Source organism: Chroicocephalus ridibundus, chromosome 5 (genome assembly GCF_963924245.1).
Source record: "Chroicocephalus ridibundus chromosome 5, bChrRid1.1, whole genome shotgun sequence".
In the NCBI taxonomy this organism is placed as follows: domain Eukaryota; kingdom Metazoa; phylum Chordata; class Aves; order Charadriiformes; family Laridae; genus Chroicocephalus; species Chroicocephalus ridibundus.
The window spans coordinates 7,068,679-7,092,295 of record NC_086288.1 but is presented as its reverse complement, the minus strand read 5'-3'; the positions used below and the strand labels follow the sequence as shown (position 1 = coordinate 7,092,295).

The 23,617-nt window shown below is 44.7% G+C and overlaps 1 protein-coding gene across 1 annotated transcript; it reads left to right on the top strand.

The window, feature by feature from the left end:
• Window positions 1-8,079: 8,079 nt before the first annotated feature.
• Window positions 8,080-23,240, top strand: PPEF2 (protein phosphatase with EF-hand domain 2). The gene is made up of 16 exons (XM_063336165.1): window positions 8,080-8,140; window positions 11,679-11,872; window positions 12,360-12,417; window positions 13,587-13,762; window positions 14,757-14,871; window positions 16,174-16,220; window positions 16,658-16,824; window positions 16,909-16,945; window positions 17,035-17,184; window positions 17,978-18,313; window positions 19,206-19,391; window positions 20,080-20,222; window positions 20,808-20,914; window positions 21,449-21,612; window positions 22,062-22,149; window positions 22,799-23,240. Exons 1-16 carry the CDS (start codon window positions 8,080-8,082, stop codon window positions 22,975-22,977), a joined length of 2,208 nt encoding a protein of 735 aa, XP_063192235.1. The 3' UTR covers window positions 22,978-23,240.
• The last annotated feature ends 377 nt before the right edge of the window (window positions 23,241-23,617 follow it).

The window sequence follows — 23,617 nt, the reverse complement described above, 5'->3', positions numbered from 1 at the left end:
GTAAGTAGTGTGCTGGTACTCCAAGCTGCTTGTACTTAAATAAAAAAATTCAGCTTAAGAGTCATTGAGGGACAAGGCACTGCAGTGGTGCTCGAGTGACCTAGTCTGAATTCCTGATTCTCCCCTTGGTTTGCTTATCGACCTTGGGTAAATACCTTCCCTTGTGGTTTCAGAGATAGAGTTAAGTGTAGACTTTCTTTGCAAAACCCTTGGAGATTATCTTAGGAAAAGTGCTTTATTGGAGAGGAAGGGGTGGGTGGCGTTGTGACCTAAAGGTAGAGGTTGCCTCTGTGAACGTTTTAGCTGTTATTTTTTACCAGTCCCACTACCGCGGTACATTTCACATGTCTATGGGTGGTTGACTATGAGAGGAAGCCCCACCAGAGTGAAATGAGTCTCAGCAGGGGAGGGGTTGATGTGCTTGGTGTGGAGAAAGATCAAGCTTCATTTGTGACTGTCGCTCACAGGTGACGGAACATTAGTGTCCTTTGAGGGTTTTGTCCTGGGAACTTGCAGAAAAAGTCCAAGTGCTTGAACTCAGAAGGTGCCTCACGTGGTAGCCTTAATGTGTTCAGAGAAGGATATTAAGTTACGTTTATTTCTATTCTAAGAAACTCCGGTTCTGTGGTCTTGGCAGGAGCACGAGAAGCTGTGTTCCAGTTTATTTTTTTTTTTAAAACTATTACTAGTAGTATATTTGTAGCAGTTATAGCGGCTGTTTGATTTTAGCAAGAGTAATTCCTTTCTTTTAGAGAATATGAAGAGTTTGTTTCTTTCTTAACTCTATACAAACCTGTGCTGTCTTAATTTATCCATTTATTTTTTTTTATTTCAACAGACAAAATGAGTGAAAAGCTGAAGCTTTCCAAGAGTGGCATGTGCTTTTAAAATCGCTCTCACAAGCAGTACAGTTGGTTTGGCTTATTAATTATGTGAACCTTTCGGGAAATAATAACTTGTTAATTCTTTGAAGCGTTGCAGATGATACCGTTAATGAACTGTTATGGAAGTTCGATTGATTTGATTGTAATTACATTGATGTTCTAGCAGATATTGATGGCTAAAAATTGCTTTTACTGTTTTTGGAAAGAGTTGTGCAATTTGAATGTACATATGTGCTGACTAATAAATAAAAACTTCATATATTTTGCGTGGGCTGTGTGGGTCTGAATATAATTAAATAAAAAATATGCAGCTGCTAGCTTGATTTGTGAAGACCTGTGGTGTTACTCCTAATGTGTCATCAGCCTTTTTGCCTGATGCATGAGGGGCTTGTGCTAATGCTGAGCCTCGCAGGGCGAGATGCAGCAGTTAGCTGCTCGCGTAGCTGTACACCGTGGTGGTTTTATTCATCAAAAATCAGGAGCTGTTTTAGAAGGTCTGACACAGGCTTTTCCCCCCAGTGGAGGAGAGAAGCTTGTGATGGGGTAGCAGGGAGGTTAGGAAAGGATGGTTTTCCTTTTCTGTGTTTGAAAGTTGACTTCAAGGGAAAGATTATGAATATTTTCTGTAGTGCAAGGGCATGGGCTTTCATTTGTTTGTCGGGTGGTGCTATGACTGCACACTGAATTCAGACACTTCTTGGCAGCACCCCAGAAATACCGAAGGACCGAAAGAGTCAAGACCAGTGGCTACCTTCACGTGAAGCTTAGAGGTCCTGTTCTTCACTGGACAAACTTCCTGCTACTGCCAGAGAGAATTTTACCCGGGAGAAGAAGGTGTGATCGGAGCATTAAATCCGAGCACCGTCTCCAGATATGTGCCATGTTGCCTACGGTATTCGTGCACTGGTTATGCAAACTGTTCCTGAGAGCGCCTTCTGGAGCTGTGGCCCCTTTATCTCCTTGTGCTGAGTCTGGCTCAGTGTCATAACCTGCTTACCTGCATCCTCTCTGTCTGCCCGGATAAATGCGCTGCAGGCTTTGCCTTGACCCACTTCGTACAACGATGTTATGATAAATCGGAAAACCAGAGAGTTCCTGGAGGAAGATGTAAATAACAGTGGTCAGGGTATCTTTGGGATTTGAGAATTACGTTGCTTTAAGTCACAGGGCAGGCGCTGTTTCCTGATCCCAGCAGGTTTTCTTTATGTAAGTCACCCACAAGTACTGACAAAAGCATCCGTACAGGTGTAACTTTACAGTTGTATTGACCTCCGCGGCGTTTGGCTGATTATCTTCTGGCGGTGGTCTGCCCCTGTTCTCAGTGGTCTATAAATTTAATCAAATGCCTTTGTTTCAACGTGTACAAGCAGATCTGGATTGTATAAATATTTGGTATCCGTGAATATTGAGGAAACAATTGTCTGCTCCTGTTGTGTTTCTGTCTCATCAGCTGTTCCAAACTTGCTCGGGCCCAGACAGAGAGCAGATTATGGAAATGTGGGGTTTTCTGATATCTAAACAAGAAAGGAAACTCGGTTAGAAGTAGTCTAATTTTATTTTATTTTGCTTTTGTAGTATTTTATTTTGCTTTCTTTCTTTTAAATATTTTCTTAAAGCCTTGCACTTCATCCGTTTATAAATGTTCAGACATCCTGATTGCCACCAAAATAAAGCATTTGTGCCAACTTGAATCCTTTTTTCTGCTAACCAGAAGGATACATAACTTTCTGGTCTTAATTTAATGATAAGCTAATAATATAAACACTAAGAAAGTAGCAAATGACATGCCTTACAAACTAGAGGATTTAACCTGTGAACTGTGTTGAGCTGCTTTTGCGTACGAATTTGAATTTGATAACAAGACAGAGAGACAGGATTGTTGATGCTTTAAATAAAACCGTCTTCACAACGCTGGAAACGTTAAAAAGTAGCGCTGATTGGGTTTGGGTGTTCTGTGGTATGTTATTTGTTTTCTAAAAAAGGAAGATCATCTGTAGTTGTTCGAATTGCTTGCTCATTGTCCTTCTGTTTGAGATTTCATCTGCTTTGCATGTCCACTTTTTAGAGAAGGGGAAGTAAAATGGCTTTTTCGAGCCAATTCTGCTTTCTTGAGTCCCGTCGGATTCATGACTTAGAATTGCTAAGTAATTAAATAGAACTAAGTTAAATACATTATCCTTGCTTGTTCCACCCTTTTGTTTCTGTGGTGCAGATTCCTTAGTTGCAAAGCCCGAAAGGTTTCTCAGCCTAATACTGGGAATGGGTGAAACTTTTAATTCTTTTTCCTCCAGAAATTTGCATTTAGCAAAAGGCAACTTGAGAGAGTGTAAGAGCTGACTCTTAAGATGAGAGAGGCCAACGTACTGTCTTTCTCACTCGTAATCCTTTTTGGTAATCCTAATCCATTTCAGATCTGTAGCCTTTCTTAAGCATCACATGGGAGAGGATTCTGAAGGTTGCTCAAAACAACTGTGCAGTAAATAAATTGAACTTGTTGCAGAACAGCGCACCCGTTCTATACTGCCGGTTCTGAAAGATGCGGCACGTTCTGCATTCCTAAGAGAACAGTTTACTTGATTATTCGGATTCTGAGGAGGAGTTTCTGAAGCTGTAATCAAGCAAGTCACTTCAGAGATTATTGATCATTTTGGGTACTGAATAGAAACAAGAATTCAAAAAGTGGAGAGCTTCTCTTGTCTTTATCTTAATAAATCTGTAAGTTAGAAATTGGTGGCAAGGTAAGTTGTATTTTTCTTTTCATTTCTCCGTAGCAATGTTTTGTGTTCAGAAGTAGTTACTCGGCACCCGCAGTTTGTGGTGAAATATCCTTTTATATGCCAAGGTGTATAAAACTGCAGTTGGGAGTTTTCTATTTGAAATTCACCTTTTTGGCATTGCAGTAACTGTACAGGTGCAGAGGTAAGTGCATGTGTAAAATAAAACGAGCTTCACCATCTCGTTTCCAGCTATGAGACGTGCCGAGTCTGATGTACCTGTGGGACATACAGAGGTATTTACTCTAGGAGGGCAAGGCAGGATCAACACTTTCCCTAGTGCTAGCTAGCGTTTTTATTCTTGGGAGAGGTATTTGAAACTTTTTTTTTTTAATTCATGTGTAGCTCTTAAACCAACTGTTGCTGTTTTAGTTTAGAACTTAAAATTTGTTTTCTTCTGATATTTCTGTCAGGTTTTTTCCTAGTAATTTTTCAGTAAGCCTTGTAGCCTCTTATTGCTGTCCAGATTCTGCTCAGCTCCTCCCTTAGTTGTCCAAGTGTCTGTAAAATTGTCAGGTTGCTGGGTATTCAATTGTGCATGTGATAGGTGAAGTGTGTCATCTTTCTTAGGAGTCCTGTTCTGCCGTTATCTTCACGTTAGCTTCAGTGTTCCTTGCAGGAAGCCTTTGATCCGCATGGGTGGAACACCAAATTCTGCACGGATCTGTTACATGGACAAACTCAGCGATGTGACAGAGCGTGTAGGACTTGATTCCTAATGCTGTCGCTTGCTTTGGTTTTGAAGGGGTTAAAATAAGATTTATGGTAAGCCAGGAAACTTACCTGGGCTTTTGTTGTTATTTTGGGGTGGTTGGCACAAATGTATTTGTGCGAGTTTCCCTTTAATGAGTTTTAAGCGGTGTTATATAGTTTTATTAAATGAGTCAGCAGCTTGTGTTTTAAGAGTTGCAAAAATGAGTATGTTATCTGTTGGCTTGGGAGGTACGCGTGGGGTCTGGCTGTTATACGTGCTGAACAGGGAATGCACGTTTTTTCTGCATGTCTGTGGTCTACGGAGGCGCTGAACGTTGGCCTGTTGTCTTGTCTGTCCATGTGCGTTTCTTGAGTCCATGCTTTTTTCGGTGGTGGTTTAGTTCTGCCCTGGTATAAGCGTATACAGAGGGTTTTATTACCTTGCTTTACCTAGCGTGCAGGTTTGCTAGCAGATGCTCCATGCAGCAGTGTATACCAGGAGAGAGCCTCCTATGAATGTGTTGCAGCTTCTCAGAAGGAGTGAGGAGAACCTGGTTTGGAGGCCTTTAGCTGCCCCAGAGAAAATGTAAACATCTCTGCAAGACGGTAACGGTGGTCGAGAGCAAGATGAGAACGGAGCAGCTGGTAGCTGCATCAGTTTGTCTCAGCCTGTATTTGAGATGATGCCACTGTTGAACTTCATCGAGTCTTCCAGGCTGGGTCTTTATGGGCACCTGTTCCTTTTCTTTTTCTTGGGTGCAGGATTTTAGGAAGGGGAGGGTGCGTGTCGCTGTTGGGTGGGTGAGGAACAATCAGAGGTGCTGAGCAGTTGGACCGGCTCTATTTCTTCCTCGCTCTTCCCACCCTTGAAACAGGTTTGATTCCATTGGAGTCTCTGGTTTACTGCTGTGCACTCCTTTGCTCAGGCTGTGGCTCTCAGAAAAATCTGAGGATAACAAAGCAAAGCAGTTTGCAGCTCCAGGAATTTCTTGGGAGAGACCTGTTGGCAAGATGGTTCACGATAAGATAAATAGGTAGGTGCTGTTGCCTTTGCTTGCTCTCTGCAGGTGCTCCTAGGGCACGCTAATACTAGACCATTCCTTGGCACGGATGGGCAAAATTTATGTTTAAAGGAGGGTTGTCCAAATAACAAACGCCTGTTTGTTTTGCAGGGAAGGAGGGAAATGAGAACAAGTTTTATTCTGTATCTCCAAAGCTGGTCTCAAATCCAAGGTCACATTGTATCAAAACAGATAAGCGGTACCTCTGAGCGCATCCCAAGCAAGCAAAGTACCTCACTCCGTACTTAAGTGCTTGCTTCAAATTTGTTCTCCATTTTTCAAAAGTGATCTGGAAGCGTTCTAGTTCCTGAAAAAGGATTTTTTTCCCCTCATGTTTGCATTTTTAAGGGCGTCTTTAAAGGCATTCACCTCTTCCAAAAAGGCAAAGCACCCGTCTTCCTTTGAAGCCGGTGCTGTCGGGTTCCTAAGCAGCGCTGAAGACACGCAGGCTGTGTTGACCTCCCGCGTGGAGGAACAGTTGCTAACACTAACGACGTTTCAGGGTTTTTTCTTGGGACTGGCTTAAATCTGGTCCTGTGACCTGAACCCCCATTAGTAGCTGGAGCGTTCCTTCTCGTGTCGTTTCATCTGAAAGGAACCTGCCTCACACTGTTTCAGGCTGCCCTGCCAGGTTATACCACACTCGGGGATCACTGTTTCTAAAGCGAGCTCCCGATAAAGAGTGAATTGTTTGTATCCTTGCTTCCTGGGTAGCTAATACTCGTGAAATCTTCAGATTTGTGTCTTTGAATAGAAACAGATGGGAGTTACAAGTATACACTGAGGAATTCTGAGCTTGAAAATTTGTTTGTCTCGAAATGGGGTTTGCCTTGTACGGGAGGTTACAAATAAGAGCCTTAAATGCTAGGGATCCTCATTTCTAGGTGCAATTGTCCATTTGAGTAGTTGATAATCTCAAAAGTTGTCATTATTTTATCACAAAGGCCATAAAGCACCGCATGTAATTGGGCATAATTCAGCAGTGATTTCAGGCCATTTTTGACACCGATATGAAATAACGTTGTTAGAATAAAACTAGAGCGACCGGTATTTTGTTGAGAGCATTGCTACATTTCCTCCTGTTGCGTCACCCAGTTAGCGTGAAGATGCCATTGTGAAATTTGGCTTCCTGGTCAAGGTAGAGAATTTCACCATTTCATCTGCCTTAGAAACTTTCCGCGATGAAACGCTGCTTCGCACGGCTCATCTTCCAGAGCAAACACTGTGCACGTGCACCTTATACAACACCAGACGTGTTCCTTCAATTAACGTTTGTGCAGATCTGCAGCTATTTTGAGAGGAAAGATGTGGGTTAGGTGGAAAGAGATTGAAGGAGGCAAAAGGACTGCAGGAAGTGAGAAAAGGAGGACTTTTCCCGCTGCCGGGGAGAAGTGCCTCTGTAGTCATGCTGTCCTGGCCCTTCCAAATCCTTTGAGCTGTGGTCTCTTGCTAGCACCAGAGTTAACATTTTTACAGGTGTTAATTTTCTTCCCTCCCTGGCTCAGCTTTCTCCTCCCCTGGTTCTGGGTTAGAATAAAAACCTGTATAATTCTTATGCGAGCAGCCTGGGACTGCTTTGGCAGTAGTACACGACTGCGGATGTCTGACTGCGGATGAAATTCTGTTTGTCCTCAAAGTGAGAGATTTTAGAGTTTGACCTCATATTGAAATAGGAGCCGTGTGCTCTGACCAGAGCTTTCCGCAGCAGTGAGGTTACAAAAGTCTGTCTGTCCTGTCCTTTTATACTGGCCAGGATGTAAGCAACTGATGGTACAATACGCTCCCACACTCAAGCACGTCCTCGAGCTGAAGGAAAGCAGTGTTTAACAAAGCTGATTATTTTCTTATGATAGCTAATTGTTATTTTAGACTTACGTCATCTCTAGCTGTTGTACTGCAAATAGATTTAAATACCATCTGAGGGTTCAACCCTCATAAATGAGAGTTATCCTTCACAGATGGCTATATGCTCGAATATTTGCCTGCATATGCCGATTGTTAAGGAATCGACTTAATTACTTTTATGGTTCCTGATCAGTATTGAAAAACGTTGGTTGTTCTTTTTTTTTTTTTTTTTTTTTTCCTATACAGCGTACAACTGCAGTCATGTGCAGTGTTTTAGCACCTTCATCCGGGTGCTTCAGGTATGCATGAGGAAGGAGGAGGTAGCGTGAGGATTCGGAGATCCCTTTTATTGTAGCATCTGAAATGAAGGCTCGGCTCAAAAACTGCCGTATTGCTAAGAGACAGGAGCCTAAAATTAGGCACGTGAAGCATTATGAGACTACATGAATGCCTGATTTATACATTTACCATACAATTATCGTACCTAGATATGCAACCTCTTGCTATTTTTATGCAATTAAGAAAGGTGCTGAAATGATTCCCATTCATACAGCTGACTTGAAATTTGAAACAGTGAGACAGAAATCCTCATCTCGGATTGTCTAGAAGACAACAAAGTAGCTGAAAAAAAAAAACTGGTAGTGGAAGATGTACACCTGCTTGTTGATCTTAAGTGTTAACATATTTAATTATAGATTCTCGTCACCGTGGAACATGTTGCAGCTGTTTTGATTCTGGCCGAATGGTCTTTCCTGCATCCCTCTCGTGGTTTTGGTGATACCGGGCCAGTCTGCAACGTTCTAGGGGCGCTGGTTGGAGAACATGGGATCTGGTAGTTCTGTGAATGCCAACTACAAGTACTCCCTGCAGAAGTCTGAAAATGGTGAGTGATTTTTTGAAAAGTAATCTTTTCCTGCCTGCCCCTGCACGTGCTGTTGGGAGATTGCAGTGGATGTGTTTCTTTTCCGAGTTACCTGTTTCTTTAGATAGTATTGAGGGAAGGTGATATCTTTCAGCATTCTGCAACAAGGAGTCTCAGCTGTCAGGCGGAAGACTAACAGGCTTGAGAAAATAACAGCTATTTAGACCTTTAGCTATTTAGACCAGGATTAGATTAAAATCGATCAAAACCTGACCAGAAAGGAAGCCGCAAAAAGCAGTTCTGTTAGAACTAACATCCGATGGATTAATCAATTGCTGGCTAATGCGCGTCCTGCCATGTGCTGACAGCGAGATAGGTGGTATCACCCCGCTGCTTCTGGTGGACTCTGTTTTTAAAGTCTGTGTTAGTGGCGCAGGGCTGATAAAGCAGAAACATTAGCAAAGCCAAAATAAATTCGGTTCTAAAGAAGGTAAGACGGCGTGGCTAAGAAAAGCTGAAAAACAAAAAAGTGTGCTTTTTTTTCTAAATACCTCGGCGCAATGCTCTTGATCTCTGCTAATAATCTAGACTTTTTTATGGCTCCCAAAGCTGTAATGATTTATTTTTATGAAACCCTCTGTATGACAGTATCAGTTTTCTGGGTGTGTGCTTAGGTCTGCTATGGAGCAAAGGGAGCTTATGAGTGAGACTTTACACATAAGGAAGTGTAAAAAAGTAAACAGACGACTGTAAACAGAAATGAAAAACAGCGATTGCATTTAGAAATGAAGAAAGCAGGGATACTGTTGCGACTCAGCCTTTTTTGTTTGTAAATTTTCTTTGTTGAAAAACTCCACCTTTTTTAACAGTAGGTTAGGCTTGTCTATCGCCTAGAACGCCAGAGAACCGTGGACTTTCACGAAGAGTTCAGGACTATTTTATGATAACAGCTTGTCTATAACAAACCAAGTGTAACATAAAACTAGTTTCTTGTTTGAAACTCTGCATTAGATGTGATACCTCATCAACAGTTTCCCACGACAGTAAAACCTCTTGGAATTTATTGCATCTGGTTCTCAAAATCCTTCAGATCTGCGGATGTGGAGCTGCTTAGGACTTTCCACCCAAGTATAACGTGCCAGGCGGTGTCCTGTCCCTGTTGTACAAGGCCCAGAGGCTGTTCCCTATGGAAAGTGTAGCCAGTGTTAAATCGGCCCCGCACTTGAGTGAAGAAGGGGATGGGGAACCCGAGAGAGGATGCTGACTCCCTCCTGTAACCTGATTCGTGAACTACACTGCTAGCACGAACAGGCATCTTTTGGTTTGAGTGCTGCCACTTTGGTGTGCGTTCAGTACCTTGTACCACGATGTAAGATTCGGTTTACTGCTTGGATCCTCAGAAAATGTGGATAAATCTCTTTCTTTATCTTTTTTATTATTTTTTCCTAAACTAGTACAAACTCTGCCAGATGAAACTCACACGGGTAAGCTGGTAAATTAGAATAGCCGGCTTTTTCAGTTGCAGAGTCAGTCTCTGTAAAAGTAAAGTAAAAAACCCAGTGCTTTGCCCAACTGGAGCTTAAAATGCTGTGGATGGTGGTATATACGCTCGCTGTGCGCTTGATAACGAGCTTTTCACGGATTTTATTTTTCATGTTTCAAAGGACCTAGTTTTCACTGGTATATGTGGAGTCATAACTGTGAATTTCTGCTTGGGATTCAGCTGAAATACATCTGACTCCTACCGCAGTAACTGGGCGTTTGTCTGCTCTTAGGGGAATACAGAAATTGTTTATTTTAGAGAATGATTGTGACTGTGATTCTGGTTACGTGCCAGGCAAATTACTGTACAGGGAGTAAGGCAGCTGTTTTTGGGTCTGTTACAAAGGAGGCTTGAAGAGGTAGCACCGCGAGCACCAAAATGCAGAAAAAAAAGTTGGCCTCTTATTTTTTTGTAGCCCAGCAGATCAGTAAGCATTATCTCAACAAGATATAAGGCCGAGGCAAGCAATACATTAGTTATTTTTGAATTAAGGCCAGCCAAGTCTTACCTTCTTGCCCATGACTTCACCGCGACTCTGTTCCCCAGCTGCACAACAGCGATCGCTCTTCCCTTTTTGTGTTCTGCTGCTCCTAGTGCTGTAACAGTAACGTAATTTAGAAGGATTATTATTTTCGATAACTAAGCCATCAGGATATCTTCTTTAGGCAAAGGTCAACGTTTCCTGCTCAAGTACATGGAGGGTGGTTTACGTTATACAATTAATGCAAGCTAATTGAATTAATGTCACCTCTTTGTCTCTTGCCAGCACTCAGCAGCCTTTGGGGTACGCGTGGGGAATTTCCTTCTTTTTAATAAAGTTTTTCTACCCCACACCCCACATTGCTCTCCCTGTTTTGGTCAATGTGGAAGTGCTCTCACAAACCAGATGCCAAGGGAATACAAGCTTCTGCAGCGGGCCTAACTCTAACTCTGCCATCTCCATTTGATTTTGGGGCCAGCCAGTAGATAGAGCCGTTGTCCCTCCCTCAGCTAAAGGTGACACAGAGAAGCGTCGCTAGAAAATGTTTTAAACGTAGGGCTCTAGGGTAGGGCTCCATAAACGAACAGGAAGGGACAAAAGAGAGATGCCAAGTAGCAGAGTTGGCTGGCAAAGTGCTGTAAAGTAACTCGGCGGTCCAAACGGGGTCCAGAGCCGCTAAGGAGGATGGAAGAGTTTCTAAAGGTAGTACATTAAGTTCCCTGGCAGAACACGAAAAAAGAAATGGGAAACCGCACCAATGTACTTCATTTTAAATACGCATACAGCCGATCTGAAATAATCTTTTAATGAAGAACACTGGAATTGGGGATATGCGGAGGAATGGTTATGTTTTAAAGACCAGGGTAAACAACCATCACTTGGAGGGAAGATTCCAGTGCTGGCTGTGCATTGAACCGTACCAGGCACCTGGAAATTCCCAGCATTTCGTTGTTTCTGTGCCATTAAGTGTCCAAAGATCTGTCTCTGTCTTTTCACTGTGGTATTAATTTTGTCATTATTTTTATTCCAAGGTAATGGTACATTAACATTTATGCTAGAATAGATAGCTTCTGAAGTTTGTCCAGAACTGTAAAAGCTGAAGTATTTATTTGGCTAAGACGAAGGCAGACAAACACCGTATTTTTAAGGCTCTGGAAGGGGACTCGATGTCTTGCTTTCCCCCAGCTCCTTGTGTGGCCTCAGTCAAATCTCTAGTTTCCTGAAGTCCGAGTACCTAGGCTGTCAGACAGACATGAAAATCATCAAGGTAGACAGAAAGGGAGGAAATTGCCTATTACTACTGAAGAATGTGTTTGGATCTTTAGGCCCTAATAAGTTGTTGTTAACACTGGTGCTGAGGAGCCAGTAGCGATGGTTTAGAATTGCTTCAGAGGTCTCTGGTCAGGCAGGGTCGGATCAACCTCTTGCAATATGGTGAAAAGAAGTGAGTGTGTTTTATCCTTAATATTTAGGTATCAGAACACCTTTCCTGAAAACTTTCTCCTAAAAAAGAAAGGTCCCTCTTCAATTTTCAGGGTTGGGTAACGAGCGGTGTCAGGGTATCTGCAGCTCAGCAGGCTGGTTCTCTTTTCGTCCTCTAGCTTTCAAGGCAGCCGTTTTGATCCAACAGTGGTATCGGCGCTACGTTGCTCGGCTGGAAATGCGCCGACGTTGCACCTGGAGAATTTTTCAATCCATTGAGTATGCCTGCGAGCAGGATCAGATCAAGGTAAGGGGCCAAAGAAAAGAGTATGTAGGAAAACACATAGAAGGGTGGTTTTTGTGCCGCAGACTCACCCCTTTCTGGCTACTGGCTGGTAACCCTGTAAGTGCTTCAGTGGGCTAAGAACTGGGTTTCCTGCCCCCTTTTTAGCCTATTGATTTCCTGCCTGCTTATGTCTGAACACAATAGGTAAGCCTAGTTGGTTTGTTAGACTTAAAATTTGATGAATATTCTCTTATATAGTTGCCTTGCTGTCAGGCAGGGACAGGGAGGGCTTACAGGTGTACTTCTGTCTGTATGGCTGAAGGTAAAGCTGCTTTTTTGACTTTATCATGAGATATTTAAAACTAGAATTGGTACGGTACGATTTGTTGTACATGCCAGACAACATGAGAAGGGCACAGACACTACTTCCAGAAAGATCACCTTAAGTTGCCGCTCTGCAGAATTTCATTGCAGGGTGAATGATGATGGGCTCTCCCTCTTGTTGCAGCTTCACAACTTCTTCAGTTACCTCATGGACCACTTCACGCCCAGCAGCAGTAAAGAGAGTAAGTTTCTATGTGCCGTTTGTAGATGTGGCACCAGCAGCTCAGAAGGCTGCACCCTGTATTGATTCACTGCCCGGTGCTGGCCCTTCAGCATGCCAAAGCGGGGGCCAAGAGAGTCTAAAGAGCGATGGCATCAGGAATTTGGATAGGGAGTGAATTGTCTGGAGACTGTCAGAGCTGTGCGAGGGATGTGGGGCAATTCCTGCTCCTTAGGAGCTGGAAGGGGGGAATAAAAAGTCAGTATGTGTGCTAAGAGCAGTATTAGAAATCTGCCTTTTTTTTTTTCAGTGATCCCTGGTAACCAGGGCTTTGCAGAGTCCGTTTCTGAAGCAAGAAAATCCATCTTTAGGGAAGTGTGCTCTAGGGTGTCTACTTTATTTATATTTAGTCTCTCACTTATAAGTGGGGCATGGTGGGGATGGAGAAATGCTGTGGGAACCAATAGAGTATCTTCCTGAATCTGTAGAGGGCATTATATTTTATTTCTCAGTGCTGCGAACTTGCTAATGAGCTTAGCTCTGAAATCTGATGGTAGTAAGTCAAAATTAACTATTTTGCTGATCATAACCTGCTGAAGTCCTCGCTCCTTCCTTTCAAACTGCTATGCTTTTTCTCACCCCCCCCCCCCCATATTTTACAGTAAAGCTCTGTTGGGGAAGATTTTTTTTGTGTCTATATAAAACAGGCCAATAATGTCCTGTTCCTTGAGTTGGGCTCTGAGATGTTACAGCAATAAAAAGTAATGCGTATTTATACAAATGTGGTGCAACACTGAGAATGTAGGTACAAGCTTAGAAAAGAACAGTGGGGCGTAGGAGACAGTCCCTTATTATCCAGTTTGCTTTTGCATGTCATTGAAAATAAGATTTCAATTAGCCATGGCAACCAATGTCCACCTGGCTCTCCCAGAGTTCCGCAGACACCAGCGTAGCTGCCAGCGCTACCTGACACATAGCGCATGGAAACTTGTCCCCGACGCCTTTTCCCCACTGCAAATCCTGTAGCGGTGTCAAACTAGGGAGCCTAGTCTCTGCCGCTGCCATTGCTTGTGAGCTCTAGCCTGACCAAACAGCTTTGCTTTAGCAAATTACTATAATAGTGTATTGAGCCAACTTAACTTTTTCTTATCTCTTTCTCTTTTAAAAAAACCCGACCAATCTGCCATCCAGGGGATTTTATCAGTCGCATGTTCATAAGTGGGGAAAGCTTTAAAGAGGCAGAGCTGGAAAAATACTGTGACTATGAATCTATGGAGGTGCCAGACACGTACACTGGACCCCGTCTCTCTTTCCCACTCCTTCCTGACCATGCGACCGCCTTGCTGGAAGCTTTCAAACAGAAACAAGTAAGGATCCGAAAAGGAACCACGCTTTCCCATTCTCTGCGCAGCGATGCAGGATAGATAATTTAGTTTTAGCCCTCCTAACAAGCTGAGCTGGTTGGAGTACAACGAACCGGCAGGCTATTAAGCAAAGGGGGATGGAAATAATATGGTATTTCCCCCTGCCATAGGAACGCTTTTGCAGTTTTGACAAAATGGAAAAATTTTCGTAGGTGTGTACCAATATTAACCTGAATTTCATTTTAAAAGGGAAAAAACCAACAACAGTCTGTGTTAAAACATTCTGTCATTTTTGGTTGCAATTCCTCAATTTATAAAAACGTATAGGATGGCCGAGATGGAAACAGCTGATTAAGATTATGTTTTGTCCCATGCAACTTTGCTCCATATTTAAAATGTGATTTTTTTGATGAGGCAAACCAGTGCCAATTCAGCAGCGCTAACGAGACAAGTCCTGGTAGGTACAATGGCGGGGCTCTGCTGCCATCCCTCAGTCAAGGTGCTGAACTGCAAAATCGGCCAAAATATCCCTTCTTCTAACAAAATGACTTTTAAAACAAAGATCTCTAGTGTCTTGACTAAAATTAAATGCCTACACCCTGGCTTTGAGCGAGCGTATTTCTGCAGGACATACAGCGGCCCGCGGCCTAGTTTACTGTGGAGAAGGCTAAGAAAGATCTAGAGGAGCAGCTTCTTACCTGTGATACCAAGGCTAAGAAAGATCTAGAGGAGCAGCTTCTTACCTGTGATACCAAGGCTAAGAAAGATTTAGAGGAGCAGCTTCTTACCTGTGATACCGGGCTGGAATTTCTGCTGCTCTAGGAGGTGGTGTTTGCCTTGTCTTGTTTTTAAGCCCATAGGTCAGCACTGACTGTCGTCACAGTTTCTACCATCCAGGCTATGGTGGTGGGGCCTTGGGGCCTTTGCAGACAGAACTGCGCTGCTGTTCAGAAGTCACTGATTTCCTGCTTTTAATACCTTCGCTTTCTCCTAGTAGCAGCTCCACGCTCGCTATGTCTTAAACCTTCTTCACGAGACCAGGAAGCACCTCAAGCAGTTGCCAAACATCAGTCATGTCTCCACCTGCTATAGTGAGGAGGTCACTGTGTGCGGTATGTCTGGGTGGGAGGGCACTGCACAGTCTCTGGGGCATAACGCTCACGTGGAAGGGTTGGGAAAGCTATAAAATGGTAGCGTAAGCATGATGCCCTCCTCTGTACTGAGCGTGGAGCATAAATTCAGTCCGTAAGCAAAACGTCTGTTGCACTGAGAGGCAACTGGGGCCATCTAAAATATCCCAGTTTACCCTACGATGCTGTATTTGAGCTGCTGGGAAGACTAGGCTGAAGACTGGAGGGAGCATGGCCCTATTTCTGCTTGGTGCGGAACGGGATAGGGGTGTTGGAGGAAGGTGGTTTTCTCGGTCTGTAGTCTGCATTTGGCTTCCACGAGAGATTTTGGGATACATCATTAACAAACCCTGCCCCTAGATGGTAGCGTTCAGCTTCTGTAGCCTGCTGTAGCAGTGGTGCTGTCGCGGTGATTATAAAAACGCAAGGAGAGGAGGAGGTATGAACAGATGTACGTTTGTTTAAGGGAAGAGGAAGGGTGATAATGATAGCCTGTGGCTCTTAAAATTGTTACGCATTATAGCAAAGGTTTAATGAATTCTTTAACTGGATTCAAATCAGTCTTTGTTTTGTCACCCCAAACTTGGAGCCATTTAGCTAAATCGCAGAAACTGCACCCGCTCGAGGACTGGCCTCAAAACTCAGTCATTTTCTGTCCTGTTCCGTGGCCTGGGATTATTTAAACAACCAAATCCTGGAGCTGTTTTGGCTGTTTTCATTAGCAGCAGTGTATGAATTCAGATCCAGAATACTAACATGTCTTTGAGTCCTATCAAGTAAACTTGAAAGAGACGAAGCTTTTCACCGTTATTTTCCTACCCTAAAACTGATGTTTAAACTTTGAGATATTCCTGAAAAATATATACTTAGCACAGACTTTTGCAGGCACTCAGCTTCTGGAAAACAAATCTCTCTCTCCAATAACATATTAAAGGAGAATTTAGTTTGATTATTATTTTGTACGCAAAGCTTTCTCCCATGTAATGTGTAAACTCTGTTTCTTGTGCCATGTTGTGTCATCGTAACTGAACAAAGCTTCTAAATCAGAGCCTTCATAAGCTGGTGTAGGTTTTTTGCTGTCCTTCCGAGGCTTCAATTCAAGCCTTTACATCGTGTCCTTTTCCTTCGGGCACATTGACTCAGCGTAAGGAAACTCGTACCCTGAACTTCCCAAAATATTTCAGTGCTTCTTAATTCATAGAGATACTTCATAGGAAGTGATTTATTGGTGTCTGTTTAAGTTAAAGGTAAATATACTGTGACTTGTCTTTTTGTGCCTGTTAGGAGACTTGCACGGCCAGCTGGATGACTTGTTCCTCATATTTTATAAGGTAGGCACTGTATTTGGAGAGGGAGGCTGGCCAGGCATTGTGAGAGGTATCGCGTGGGTCATGCTGAGAAGTGTTTGCAAAATTGGACCCTTCACATGCAATTCTCTAGGTCAATTTGATTTTTTTTTTTAAATGGCTTCACAAAGCAGCAGCTTGCTCCTTTGCTGACTTTGAAATCTGATATACATGGACATTTCGGAAGTGCCACTGGGCGTTTTTCTAAGTGCTGTACCATTGGCAACTCTTCCTGACTGCCAGCTTTCACTTCTCGGTGCATTCCTCCCACTAGGAGCCTATAGAATAAAAATAAGAGTCAGGATCTACTCTACCAGGTAACCTGGGACAGGAGTGACAGAACGTGCAGTTGGGGCGGGGAGATATACGGAGCTCAAGGGGAGGCCTCTCTTGTAACACCCATGTGTTCCTTGCTTTTACAGAATGGCCTTCCTTCCCCTTCCAAGTCCTACGTGTTCAACGGGGACTTTGTAGACAGAGGCAAACAGTCCCTCGAGATCCTCATCATCCTCTTTACCTTCCTCTTGATCTATCCAAAGGAGGTTCATCTCAACCGCGGGAACCATGAGGACCACATGGTCAACTTACGGTACGGGTGCTGTGCGGGGATGATAGTGATGTCAAGGGGGTCGCTGTGAAATCCCACTGAACTTCCTTTCTCCTGTCCCTTTAGCTACGGTTTCACCAAGGAAGTAATGCAAAAATACAAGGTAGGCATGTTTGTGTCTCCTTTACCACGTGAGACGTGGACTTTGAAGGCTTGAAGCTTCATCTTTTCCTTTCTGACCTGTCCTCCTAGGTGCATGGGAAGAAAATCTTGAAGATGATTCAGAATGTTTTCTGCTGGCTCCCCCTGGCCACCCTGATTGATCAGAAAGTCCTCGTTATACATGGGGGCATCTCTGACACCACTGACCTGGACATGCTTGAGAAAATTCAAAGGAACAAAGTAGGTTTTATTTCCTAGATATTGCAAGAGACACGAGTGTTGCTGATTTGCGGTGAGGAGCTTATTTCTACACGTCAGCTTGGCTGTTGACAAGACAAATCAAACGGATGGCATTCCTAGACAAACTGTGTTTAAGTACAGGCTTGGCGTGGATTGCTTGGGTTTAATAGTGTGTGTGTGCAGGAGGTGTGAAGGGAAGAAGCTTTCTTGGCTTCTGGAGGATGTACGGATCGTAGCCAGGGAACTGGCAGGTAATGGCATGGGTAAATAGATGTGCTAGTGCCGACTGTAAAAACACAGTGATGATGAGACTTTGTCCCACAATTCCTTAGCCTGTTTTTCCCCCCTAGATTTCCAGAAGGATTTTGATAAGTCATTTAACTTGTCTCTGCTTCATTTTCGAGTTGAGAAATACTACTTCCCTTCTCCAAATGTACTGACAAGCACTTGCATTACTCATTACTCCTTCCCTCATTCTGCTGCCTGGTTCCCATTGCAGATGAAATCCATGTACTCTACCTTTTGTGTAACGTCTAGCAGCATAAAGTCAATGAAGAAGAGATAGATCTGTAGTCAGGATGGACGTGGGGCCCCAGCTGTAAACCAAGAATGGCACATCCGAGAGGACAGCACTAGTAATCTCACATGATTAATCGGTGTTTGATGGCACCAAAGGGAATTCGGGCTTGGAGGTTTGGGTCACTTGACAGTCTACCAGCGGAAGATATTAGAACTGGAGATGCAGGTTTCCAAGTAGGGTGACCATCTCTCTTTTCTTTTTTACCTCTTTCAGTTTATATCTGTATTAAGAGGGAAAAAAAGAAAGGAGTCGAATAGAAATGTGGAAATACAGGAAATAAATGGGGAGAGCAAAGTAGAAGCTGACCCAGCAGGGAACGAGGCAGCCCTCAGTTTATGTCCGCAGCCCCGGCCGACCGAGGCTCCCAGCATGGCCAACAAACTGGAGTTCTCCAGGTGGGTCCGGCAGACGGTGCAGGAGCAAATCGAGTGGTGCCGACGGCTGGTGGACATCAGTGAGTCGGAGGAGGAGGAGCTCACCTATTCCAGCGTAGTCTCCTTGACGGATTTGGATGGGCCGTGCTGGACTCGCCAGGAGGAGTGGAAGCAGGCGAGTAGTCTAAGCGGGGCTCTGAGCTCGGTGGGCTGTGGGTGTCTCTCGCAGGTTTGTTCTCTGTTATGAGGAATCTCAGCATAAAGTCTGTGAGTCAGTGCACAGACCTCTCTGCAGAGAGGTTTTTGCTGCTTCGCACGGTGGAGTTAAGGAGCGAGTTGCGATCTTGGGTGGTAAGAGCAGACCGCATTTGTAGTTTTAGCTGGGGAGCACTGCGAGTAGACTGCTAGGCAGGTCAGAGCCTGGGAACTTGGTTTCCCGTTTGTGTTAGACCAGACTGTCTTTAAGTCCCTTCTGTGTGCTCTGAAACCATCGTCACTTACTTCACATGGCATATGACATCCCGGCACTGCACACCTTATCAGCATAAAGCCGTATATTGAGGTCAGGGTTAAAGAGATTAAACTTTAATCCAAATAGTGGTTACTGAGTCGGTACTTACATTACTGGAGGCTGCAGAATGTCCTGGCTAGAGAGCCAAAGAGTTTAATACTAAGCCTGCTCGTGGCCTCGGGGTCTGCTGGGTATTCTTGCCCTGGGACCTGCGTTTTGGGATGGAGGAAGACAGGCAAGGCTCTTGGAAATCTTAGAGGCAGCAAAAGGGAAGCTTGTAACGGGCCTGATTTATGGACACCCTCAGGCACTTCGGATGCACCCCTAGCTCCAGGCCAACAATATCACCACCTCTGTGGTGGACCAGTGAAGCGACAGTCCTGCGAAGCAGTGTGGTGGTTCAGCTGGGATGCTGGAAACATTTGCTCCCCTGCCCTATGGTAATGGCAGCAGCCCAGGGAGGGATTCAGAGATAGCGCTGTATTTGCTTAGTAAACTTTGACGGGTGGTATCTGCTGGGTACACTTTATTCAGTGAACTCTTCCAATCGTTTCAGATTTTAGACGTTCTCTGGAGTGACCCCATGCCTCAAGAGGGCTGCAGAGTAAATACGGTGCGAGGTGGTGGCTGCTACTTTGGGCCTGACGTGACAGGGAAGATCCTTGAGAAGTACAACTTGCAGTTCCTCATCCGCTCCCACGAGTGCAAGCAAGAGGGCTACGAGTTCTGCCACAACCGGAAGGTCGGTGAGGGGGATTGCATGAAGGGTCCTCGGGTTTCCGTCCTGCCAGGGTGGGGGTTCTGCAGGGGCTTGTCTCAGCTCTGTATTTCTTCCACTGGGGCTCTGTTATGTACACGCAAAATTGTTGGACAGCCTTAGTGGGAGTAACTCAAGCGTGTTCCCAGCTGAGGTCTTAGGTCAGGACAGTCTAGAGCCACGTGCTCTGTCGGGGGCATCTGTTGTGTTGGCAGTATGTCCTTGCGGGTGGTAGCTGAGAAAAGAACTGAGCCTGTTTGTGCCGTTACCCCCACTTAATGCAGCTGTTTCTGAAGGTGGCATACAAAAGCGTGTTACTAAGCCGCTGCAGCAAACTTTTGCTCCCAGGAGATTCAGGATCACTTCAGTGACTTGAACAGGGGCACTTTTGACTCTGCTCACTGCAGTGGAGAGTGGAAGCTTGTCAGGAGCTTGTCTGCGGTGAAATCGCAGAAGCCCAGTGTGTGGCCAGGTCCACATATGACCAGTGCTGCCCTCGAGGAATTCACAAATGTAAGGTTTCCAGGCCAGCTGCCACCTTGCTCTTCCTTTTCCACCTAAAACATAGCGCTTTCACAGTCTGTTGACTCCAGATGGGATCGGTTGTGTTGTTTTCACTGATGCACGTATATGTATGTACCGACTGTAAACGCCTCTCTTTTCTGGAGGTTAGGTGCTGACCATATTTTCAGCCTCAAACTACTATGAGATTGGCAGCAACAGAGGAGCCTACGTGAAGCTGGGACCGGACCTTGTCCCCCATTTTGTTCAGTACCAAGCGAACAAGACAGCCCATAATCTCACAATGACCCAAAGGCAAGGCTTTCCAGTTGCTCTGTATTCACCAAGTCAAAATTCTAAAAGGGAAAACTTTGTGAGTTTCAAGAGTTTGTCTCCAGAGCTGAACTTTCACAGCTTGATTTACTAAATAATAGCGCTAGAAGAAGATTCAAACTTTGTGCAGAAATTACTGAGGGAGGCTCAAGGGTTGAGGAGGGAGTGTTAGCAGATCAGGAGAGGACTCTTTTTTTTTTCTGGGGGTTGGGGTGGGGTTGTTTTTTTGGGGTTTTTTGGTTTGTTTTTTTTGTTTTTTTTTAACAGACTGCTGATTTTCAAGCTTCTCTTTTTAATGTCAAGTTTTAACTTTTGACCCTTGCTGAGGTTCTCTTCTGCTTTATTACTTCACAAATTGATGCCGCATTCAATGCATCAGCTGCAGGGAACTGCGTTCCAGGCATGCAGGGCCTTGTCACGAGCACTGAGATGCAGCTGTAGCTGCGCAGAGTAGTTGTGCGAGGGTCTGGGCAATCCATAGACAGGTCAGAGGACTGGGAAGGTGCAGCTTCTCTTGCGCTTTGTGGCAAGTCCTTAATGTGCTTCTCTCTTTTCTGCATCCTCCAGAATCAGCAGAGTAGAGGAGTCAGCCTTTCGAGCCTTGCGGGAAAAGCTCTTTGCTCACACCTCAGCCCTCATCAGCGCGTTCAAGGCCTACGATAAGGACAATACAGGTAAATCTGAGACGGGGGACACTCCGGTTAATTCCCTGGTAGGACAGGATTGAAGCAGCTAAGTTGAGTGTGTCGCTGGTTGGGAGGCTCCGCACTGATAGTTGTCGGTGACTGTCACAGGGAAGGCTGCGTCAGGCCTTGCCACAGCGTCGGTCTCATTTGCTGTGTTCAGTGTCTCTGTTGGGAAATCTGTTAATGCCTCAGAGTGGCATTGTAACGAGGTGGTGTCAGGGAAGCAAGAGATCATTAGCCTGATGTGTAGCAATTTAGGCTTGGTCCTAGGAGAACCCATTAGAACAGAAGTATCGATCAAGCGTTGGAAAAGATGACCTGGGACGTGTCTGTCACGTGTCACTTGGGAAGGGCTGGGGGGTCTCTAGAGCCCCTTCATTTCTGGCGTCTCAGGGATGGGAACCTCCATGGGAATCACTGGGAAGAGGAAAGCGAGGGCTGTCCACGGTGGTAGCTTTGCCTTCACGTGCTTTCAGCTGCCCGTCTCCCAGAGGTCTCCATGACTCTCCCTTTTCTTTACAGGAAGGATCACGCTGAGCAACTGGGCAACGGCAGTGGAGTCAGTCTTGCACCTAGGATTGCCCTGGCGAATGCTGAGGCCGCAGCTGGTGCGCAGTACGGCAGACGGCATGCTGGAGTACAAGTCCTGGCTGGATGACTTGGCCATGGAGCAGAGGAGCCAAGAGGTAAGGACTCGCCACCTTCCACCAAAGCATGACGCAAAGCAGCTCACGAGATCCCCAGCATGTGGAACCGAGTATGGTACGGAAGGAGAGTGGATGGTTCCGGTTCCTGTACAATCCAAAATAATTCTCTGAGTCGCAGTCTATTAATGACACCCAGCAAAACCAACTCTGCAACTGTTAAAAAACGTAGCCCAAGTCACTGTCTTCTCTGTTAGCGCGGAAAAGCTGTTTGGAAGGGCTAGGTTGCTGATGTGCTATAATGCAGAGCTGCATAGAGGGCCCAGTCATCACAAACCTGTTTCTTAAGTCACACACAATGCCAAGTGCGTTGCTGGCAAACTCTTGAGAGCAGTAAACACTTTTATTTATGGGAAGGTCTGCAGTAACTGCTCAGAGGAAGCAGAGAGCTGTCAGAAGGGTAGAAGGAACGTGACCACGTTGTCTTTCAGCACATCCAGTCAAGCTTGCTGGAAGTGATTTATCGAAACAGATCCAACTTGGAGACGATATTCAGGATCATAGACAGAGATCATTCAGGTAAGCAAGCGTGAAGAGGGGTGTTGGTCACTGCATAGTGTTCATTCTACTTTTGTGCTCCCTTTAGTATGTATGAAGGCGTTTTTATTTAATGGTTTATAGTTTGGGTCCGTCTCCTCCCTCAATTGGGGTTATTGCCTCAGGAGCTTCTGAAATGTCATTGCAAGTTTCCACAAATGTGATGTATTTTGATGGATTGTGTGCAGTCCACGTAGAGAATTAATAACTATTTGTTCAGCGGGAGGAGTTCAGCAGAACAAAAATTGTGATGAGAGCAATGACAGTAACGCAGCATACTAGGATCTTGAGCTTTACCTGCTTTCAAGCAGTCATTGCCACAAAATTACTTGCGAAAGAGAAAATACAACAGTCTTTGCCTTCTTTTACTCTCCCAAATTGTATTATGGCTCTTTACTGCTTTAAGTTTTATTTTAGCTAGTGTTCTGCACGCTAGGAAATTTAGTTGCAGCACGTGAAATTAAGATTACAAGCGAGTGACTTCCTTCCTTTAGGGTATGCAGGCAGCAGGGGTGGGATGAGAGATCAAACATGAGCAAGGGTCCCTCCTTGCATGCTGAGCTGGGACTGACTGGCAGTAGGGCCCACGGTGAAACTCGTGCTGAGGTGGCTGTGCCTTCCTTCTCCACAGGTCTCATCTCATTTGAGGAGTTCCACCAAACCTGGAAGTTGTTCAGCTCCCACATGAACATTGAACTCACAGATGATGGCATCAATGACTTAGTTCGCAGCATTGATTTCAACAAGGATGGAAACATCGACTTCAACGAGTTCCTAGAAGCCTTCCGCCTTGTCAAACAGTCACAGTAGCGAGAAGCTGGCGAGGGTTGCCATGTCCGATGCCTTGACTGTCTGCGAAGCTGGGGGGGGGGGACTGCTTCCTACCTAACCGCAGAGCGTGCCTGTAGATGCGAAGCAGGGAAAGGGAAGGCAGGTACCTGTAGCACTGAACTGCGACTGCCGTAGCCAACAGCTGGGATCTACGTGGGGAAGGTAACGGATATAATAGTTCTGATCTTTTTTAAAAAGGAGCTGCGTTTGAAGTAGAAATGCCTGCTCAAAGGGAAGATGCAACTTAGTTTATCTTGTCATGAAATGTTAGAGGTCTATTCAAGTGTAGTAAAATGGAAAAAAAGGTATTTGTTTTAATATTGTAACCTGGTAGCAACTGCTTGAGCACAGCTTGCCTTCTAATAAACAGGTTTTTTCTAGATCACTGGTTCTGGGCTGTTTATACCTTCTTGAGTTTGTCAACTCTGTTAGCAGCAGTGCTGTTTCAGTGATAATACCTACATCCCCTCTGTTGTTCTGTTGCGGTAAGTTTGTTCTGGTTGATGCTACTAAGTGCAGTGGAGCAACATTTTGAAAAAAAACCACCTCTCTCTCTCAAACATGCAAAACCGTCTCTAGCAGGGGGCTTCTTTAAGAAATCTATTGAGACTAGTTCTTT

Excerpts from the sequence above, each read along its gene's own strand:
- PPEF2 (XM_063336165.1), top strand. The coding sequence starts at position 8,080 with ATGGGATCTGGTAGTTCTGTGAATGCCAACTACAAGTACTCCCTGCAG. Across the intron at positions 8,141-11,678 it reads CCTGCAGAAGTCTGAAAATG|GGTTGGGTAACGAGCGGTGT; the intron begins GTGAGTGATTTT and ends TTCAATTTTCAG. Across the intron at positions 16,946-17,034 it reads AAGTAATGCAAAAATACAAG|GTGCATGGGAAGAAAATCTT; the intron begins GTAGGCATGTTT and ends CTGTCCTCCTAG.